Source organism: Nymphalis io, chromosome 14 (assembly GCF_905147045.1).
Source record: "Nymphalis io chromosome 14, ilAglIoxx1.1, whole genome shotgun sequence".
Taxonomy (NCBI): domain Eukaryota; kingdom Metazoa; phylum Arthropoda; class Insecta; order Lepidoptera; family Nymphalidae; genus Nymphalis; species Nymphalis io.
In genome coordinates this window covers 9,607,037-9,614,866 of record NC_065901.1, presented here as the reverse complement: position 1 = coordinate 9,614,866, position 7,830 = coordinate 9,607,037, and the positions used below count along the sequence as shown (strand labels likewise).

The 7,830-nt window shown below is 32.3% G+C and overlaps 1 protein-coding gene across 1 annotated transcript; it reads right to left on the bottom strand.

Annotated features, from left to right (window-relative positions):
* Nucleotides 1–994: 994 nt before the first annotated feature.
* Nucleotides 995–7,817, bottom strand: LOC126773280 (mortality factor 4-like protein 1). The gene is made up of 6 exons (XM_050494106.1): nt 7,707–7,817; nt 7,515–7,632; nt 6,562–6,674; nt 5,998–6,078; nt 2,564–2,654; nt 995–1,644 (listed from the first exon to the last, which is right to left on the bottom strand). Exons 1-6 carry the CDS (start codon nt 7,732–7,734, stop codon nt 1,071–1,073), a joined length of 1,005 nt encoding a protein of 334 aa, XP_050350063.1. The 5' UTR covers nt 7,735–7,817; the 3' UTR covers nt 995–1,070.
* Nucleotides 7,818–7,830: the final 13 nt, after the last annotated feature.

The following is a 7,830-nucleotide window of genomic DNA, read 5'->3' as shown; positions in this document are numbered from 1 at the left end:
ATGCCGGCAAAGCCAAAAACGACACGTGTTTGAATAGTTGTTAATTTATACGTAAGTAATTCCTTCGTGTTTCAATATTCAATCGAGCACTCCTAATGCCATCTTTTGTCAGCATTGCGAAAATAATATATAAAAGTGAGCACTGATTGGTTTGTTTATAATATGTGTTTATATTCTGCCTGTGACGTCAACGCTGGACGCTCCAAGATAGATTTGACCTGCTTGCGTCAGAACATAAGAATTTAGTAATTCCTTTCAATATAATTTACTTAATTTTTTGAACAAAGTATTATTATGATATTGTTTTATAGTTTATATTTATTACAGAAGTAGAGGAAGAGGTGAATATTATTTGTAAAGGAAACAAATAATGAGTAATACGTTTAAAGTTAGTTATTCATACAGATGTATTATTTTGATGATTTATTATTTAGGCATTCCATGAACCCATTTTATTCTAACTGCAAAGGTAAATTTCATTATTATTAATATTTTTAGAGCCGTAACACACATAATGAAAGTGTGAACATATGAGCAATACTTCGTTGTAAAATCAAAAAAATATATAAAGTCGGTCACGAACTCACGACCCATTGAAAAGGGACAAGTTTTTCCTTGCGCTTGCGCATGACTCACATACAGATGCAAAATTCGGTCAACGTGTCGCGTATCGTTGCGTCGACCCCGCCATTTTTATCGAACTTTATGTTTTATGCAACTTAATTAAAAAGTTGCTAAATGTGTCTACAAAATCGAATATTAATTTTTTTATGTATAAATTATATATAAAGTTTTGAAAACATTAATTTTTATATTTAATCGTGAGTAAAAATGTATTATAAGAAACATACTAAATCCATTTCCTAATATTATCGTAAACAAATGTTCTAAAGAATTATTATTTACTATTATTATTATTGCATGTATAATCTAATTGTAAATAATATAGATTATAAAAGAAAATTACGAATTTGGAGTAAAAAAAAGGAAGCAATATCACTTAAATCGAACAAATTTATTACTCAAATATAACAATATAATTGATGTACACCAAACTTAAAGCAAAAACGTTACTGAACTTTTCTATGATACTCTGGTGTAGCGTTCCCGTAATCTTGCAAATTGAACAAAGTAGATCTATTCGTAACCATGTACTTAAGGAAGTCTTGTATGTGGGTCAAAACGTGTTGCAACGACTTCTCGTCCAATGCGGTATAGGCCAACATTGGACCCATCTTCGCGAACAGTCTTAGTAAATGTATTGAGCCATATATTTGAGACATTGGCGTGTCGGGGTATTCTTGTAACATCTCGCTGTACTGTGGCCTTTCGAATTTGTATAATAGTTGGGAACCAAGCGTGGCGTTGAAGTATTCCTTTATACCTTCAGTGATATCGACCAAAACTGATTCCTTGGCCTGATTGTGTAGCTTGCTAGATTTTTTAAAGGCTAAATAGTTGTCGACTATTTGCGACACCGTCAGCTTGGCCGGCAATATAGCGAGTTTCTGCTGTCTCGTTATTACATCCCAGTCGTCGACGAGCCACACTTTCAATTCTTCGGGTATTTTGATCTTCACTTCGACTTTGGCTAGGTACTGTTCCTCTGACTCAATAGACAAATCGAGACGGCCGCGTTTTTTCCTAAAAGAGAATATACAATAATTATTTTATTTCTTTAAAAACAGAATATTACGAAAAATATGTCTAATTGAAAAATAAGTTACTGTATTATATTCCAATGTATTATTTCAATAATTTTATATAAAAACTATGATTTATAGGTGTAATATTACTAATAAAATCATTATTAAAGGTTTATAAAAAATATAAGTCACCATCTATAAGCGAATGAAAAAAAAGGCTAACTTCACTCCCGTTTTTTAGGGTATTCAAAAAGGTGTATAAAACATTCCTACCATATATTAATTACAATCTTAGAGGGTAGGTTACTTAGAACCTGGGGGATAACCATAACCACAAACGGGAAAATAATGTAACATACTGCCATTTCACCACCGCTTAATCTAGCATCGTAATTCAAGTCTCAACATATAGATGGCGTTATATATACATATGTATAAGATAAACACGCGTTGTTCTGTTTTAAGGATGTGACGTAAGTTGATACGTATTTGTGGCGCGTAAACTTTGACAGTTTACGAGCCACAATTTAATTTTAATTACAATAGTAGAAGTCGAATTATAATATAAAAAATACTTGTACGTTTAAAATTCCGCATAGACTAATAACAACCATATATTACATAGAAATATAAAGGTAAAAGTTTTATTATATATCCTTTAAGGATAGGTAATCATATTATTTGTTTTTAAAAATGGCTAAATATAGCCTTCATTTTAATTGTTATTTAGTATAAATCCTTGTCCAAATAAATACCATACTAATTTTAAGTATCTTAATAAAAATTCTAACTTACATATTGCAATATGAACTCATTGTACTAAAGATTGTAGTTAGATTTCATGTACAATGATGATAAATAACAGTTTGAGGAAACCAGTATGAGTTCTAATAAGCTCCTACATTAATATAACTTACTTAGGCTGGTCTGAGCCCGAGTCTGCCGGAGTGTCTTTACTCTGGGTCTTCGTAGCTTTAGCTGGAGCGGGAGTTGTTTCTGTTTCCTTTCCTGAAATATAATGAATATTATTTGTAAACTACTGTCATTTAAAACTTTTGTAAATATATACATATAACATGAATTTTGAGAATAATCATTAAGTTATATAAATTTTCAACAAGTGTAATTATATTGCAAATTTTGCTTATTCATTTTATCAGACATATTAAACTAAACTAAATTAACGATTCAAGCAAAATTTGAGTGAATAATATAACTGTTAATGTAAAACGCGTAAGCGCCACGATTCGCACGGCGCTTACGACCTTCCGTGCGCGAACAGTGTAGCGGCAAACTGTTTATCGAGAAGTTGCCTTTATTCTCATCGTAATATTTTAACTACGACGCTGTGAATTTTAAATTTGACTTACCCTCCATTTTATTAATTATTTTTTATTTATAAATAAAAATCTCATTTACAAAAAATGTCATCCAAATGCAAGGTTTGCTGTAATCTTATTCTAAAAAAAGAGGAGATAAGTTGTTCGGTTTGTACAGAGAAGTACCATTACAACTGTTTGAAAATTAGTGACGCTCAGTTTAAAAGGATGACAGCTAAAATTAAAGAATCCTATTCATGTCACAACTGTAGCAGTACTGATAAAAAATTGAACACTTCGCCGTCTTCAGTATCACACTCGAGTCACAACTCCCCTATATCGATGGAAAATATTGAAACAATTTTGGACAAAAATTTTTTTAGAAATGAAAAATTGTTTTATGGCGGAACTAAAACAAACTATTTTATTAGAATTTAAAAATAATTTGGCTACACTGTCAAAAGAACAACAGAGCCTCAAATCATCTCACACGGAATTACAAGCAGAGTATAGCAAACTATCTGAAGAAAATGCCGCTTTAAAGGCTCATGTATCATCGTTATAAGAAGGTTTAGATGATTTAATATATCAAAACTGAAAACACCAGCAATGGGCGCGGCAACAAAATATAGTAGGCGTTCCAGAACTAAAAAATGAGTGAGTGAGAGATATTGTAATAAATATTAGTAAACATGCGGGTGTTCAATTAGATTGAAATTATATTGAATTTGCGAATAGAGTGCAACCAAAAAGAAATATTAATGGCAGACCTAAAGTTATAGTCGACAAACTTAAAAATAGACTCGTTAAAGACAGTATTCTCTCCGGCTTAAAGAAAACGCGTGGTATTACGACAAAAGACATAAACATTGCTGGCAACCCAAATAAAGTTTTCGTAAATGATCACAAAATAAAATTTTGCTTCATAAATGCAAAACACTTGCCTCCGAAAAGGCACACAAATTTGTGTGTACAAAAAACTGCCTAATTTTTGTTCGAAAAAACTCACTCAATAAACTCAGAAAAGGACCTTTTAAAAATGATATAATAACTAAAAACTGTATGTATTGTCAGTTTTTTTAATCTTTGCACTTTACCGCGACAATTTTTTTTTTTGCTTTTTGTTTGTAATGAAATTTTTAACACTAAGAGGTGACACGCACATATCTTTTACTAAACATAAAACACTTTTACATATACATCTTTAATATTGGTTATGTTGACTTTTATCTTAGTTCACCCAGCTTTACAATTATATTACATTATTTTAATGAATATCTTTGTAATGCTTTAAATTTTAACCAACCATCATGAAATCATCGATAAACTGTTACTACCAGAACGTCCGTGGTCTTCGCACTAAATTGGATGACTTACACAAGAATATTCTTAGCCATGATTTTGATTTAATTTTTATTACTGAAACCTGGCTTAATGATAGTTTCTAACCTGATGTGATAATAGATACGATGTCTTTAGGTGTGATCGGAACAAATATACTTCATTTAAAAGCATGGGTGGCGGTGTAATTATATTCGTTAAAAAATGTTTTTCAAGCCGAATTGAGGAATGAATTTGTTGGAGAGGGAATCGAGATTGTTTGGATATCAGTAAAAGCACGAGTCTTTGCTAATACTCAGTGTCACGCAATTCATTTTGGTTTAACGTATATACCGGGTGACTCATTGTCTAGTGTAATACGATCCCATCCCAATGATTATGTGATTTTCTTGGGCGATTTCAATATACCCAATCTCGAATGGACACAGCGGGGACCCCTTTTTAAATACACGGGGTATTTAAAAAAGGGTACTACGCAAAGCCAGGCTGCTGAATGCTATGATTCCCACATATTTAGAATACAAGAAAGCATTAAAAAGTCACCTAAGCTTCTTCACAATCATATTTCATCAAAACGTAGAAATCAAAGTCCTTATCCTAGTTCATTACGTTTTGGTAATCAAATCTACAATAACGAAAAAGAAATATGTTCTGGATTTAGTAATTTCTTGAAGAATGTCTTTATTAAGCATGCACCTGCCTACGACAATCTTTTACACGAAATCCCCTCAGTAACGGATGATAGTTACCATTCTTTCACTGTGACAGAAGAGGAAGTCTTAAAATCATTAACATCTCTCGATATTCAAAAAGGCTCTGGCAGTGATAACATACCCTCAATATTTTTTAAATATTGCGCCATTGAATTAGCATTGCCTTTAACATTAATATTTAATAAGTCATTGAAAGAGGTCGTGTTTCCCGCTAAGTGGAAAGATGCACTTATCGTTCCTATCCATAAAAAAGGCCCCAAGACAGAGACAGTAAGATCATAGAAAAGCTAGTATACAAACTATACCCTTTTCTCGCGAGAGCTATTCCGCATAATCAGCATGGCTACTGGTGGTAGGGCTTTGTGCAAGCTCGTCTGGGTAGGTACCACCTACTCATCAGATATTCTACCGCAAAACAGCAATACTTGATATTGTTGTGTTCCGGTTTGAAGGGTGAGTGAGCCAGTGTAATTACAGGCACAAGGGACATAAAATCTTAGTTCCCAAGGTTGGTGGCGCATTGGCTATAAGCGATGGTTGACATTTCTTACAATGCCAATGTCTAAGGGCGTTTGGTGACCACTTTCCATCAGGTGGCCCATATGCTCATCCACCTTCCTATTCTATAAAAAAAAAAAATGGCTTCATGAAAAATCGGTCTACAGTATCCAATTTATCAATTTTTATCAGTGATATTTACAATTATTAACTCAGGGGCTCAAGCTGACGTGATCTACACTGATTTTGATGCTTTTGATCGTGTACCATGTCATCCTTTTACACAAATTACACAGCTTACTTAAAACGATTAAATTAAAACACAGATAATACAATTTATGTAATAACAGATTAACAATTTAATACATTTTTTAATTACATTAATTAAATAATGTTTAATATTAATAGAAAAAAAAATTAATGGTGCAAGTTATGGCATAAACAGAAAATGACGAATAATTTATAGAAGAATTATCTTACCAGCTGGTGTGGACGCACGAGATTCTTCTCTGGCGGGAGTCGAGCTTGCAGCAGCTTCAGATTTACGTCCTTTGGCAGGAGCTGTAAGATATGCAAAATAAGATTTTGTTCAAACCAATAGACACCTTTTTTAGTTCTCATTTATCATCTTAATATAGTTTTTGTGTACAAAAAATCTCATAAATATTCATTCATAATAATATCTGTTGTTTTATAGCTTAACAATGACATAAGCAAGGTAATTATGCAACGAATAATGGCTGGATAATTAGGTACAGTGGAGTCACTTTAATATGTTAATACTTCAAGTATTACAACCAATGACCTTTGAAATATGAAATAAGTATTTACATTATATAATATACAACAAATGCACTGCCTTTAAATAAAAAAAAAAAAACACTGTCAAGTTTCAAAGAGAAAATAAACTAAATAACTAAAGTTGTAACTTTAATGTTGTTTAAAGCCATGTAAAGTAAGTATGAGAATAATTTCTCACAGTTCATTGATCATAATTGTCGGTAACCTACTATATTTGCTTAAAATATAAATGTTCATACTCACTTTTTTTTGTCTTAGCTGGCTGTGCAGAATGAGCTCTTTGAACCTCCTTTTGCCGCTGCACATTAGCTTCATTATACTTCAGCACTCTACTTTCAGGAACCCATTCATCCCAACTGTAATAAAAAAGAAATATGTAAATTTTACTTGATGGTAGGGCTTTGTGCAAGCTCCTCTGGTAGGTACCACCGAATCATCATATATCCTACCGCTAAAAAGCAATACTTAGTATTGCTGTGCTCCGGTTTGAAGGGTCAATGAGCCAGTGTAACTATAGGCATAGATCATAACATTTAAGTTCCCATGCTTGGTGGCCCCTTCGCGATGTAAGGAATGATTAATATTACTTACATTTAGCAATGTCTATGGGCAGTGGTGACCACTTACCTTGGTGGTCCATTTGCCCATCTGCCCGCCTATTGCAAAAAACATAAAAATTCATAGATAAAAATATGTGTTTAGATAACTAGTGTAAATATATTCATATGGATGACAATTTCAATTTACACTAAACATAGACTTGAAATATATATTAGGCTTAGTGCTAGGTGTGGAGCAAAGAAAAGTTAACAAAAAGCTTATAACAAATTTCAAGCATAAAATAAAATATTTTAGACATCTTTTGATATGCACAGAGTTGTTAGGGGATCCTCCAATGGTTCATACAGGTTTATTTTTAGTTAGGAAGAGACATGTTGTGTTATTAACGACATTAGGAAACAACCATGGGAATCAAGGAAGCAAGCAACATTGATCAAGGAAGGCCGAAAGCTATCTCGCTCTACCCAGGTTGAGCGAGACCACGACATTGTGTTGGTACTTCAGTTATGTTCACCATTTTATTAGCAACCGTTGTATGTTGAAATTACGCTATGATACGTATTTCATAAGTGAAAATAGAACATGTAGTTTCTATAGCATTAGATTTTGATATAGGTATTATATAAGTTTCTTACTTTTTATTCCATCCAGCATAATGAATCAAGTAACGAACATGCTTGTCTTTAGTAACAGAACTTTTCAGACATTTTGCTTCATAAATGAGGGGACCATGGAAGCATAAAACTTTTTCACCTAAAAACAAACAATAAATGTATGATAACTAAAACCCTATTTTTATATTATAATGATAAAAAATAAAGGAATACCTTCCGCAAATTTTAGTTTTGGAGCCATTTTATATTTTTTTAAATCTTGTTTATTTATTATAATAACATTATTTCTTTGACAGTTACAATGGCGTTTCTCGTTAATTGCCAGTTGTCAAACGGA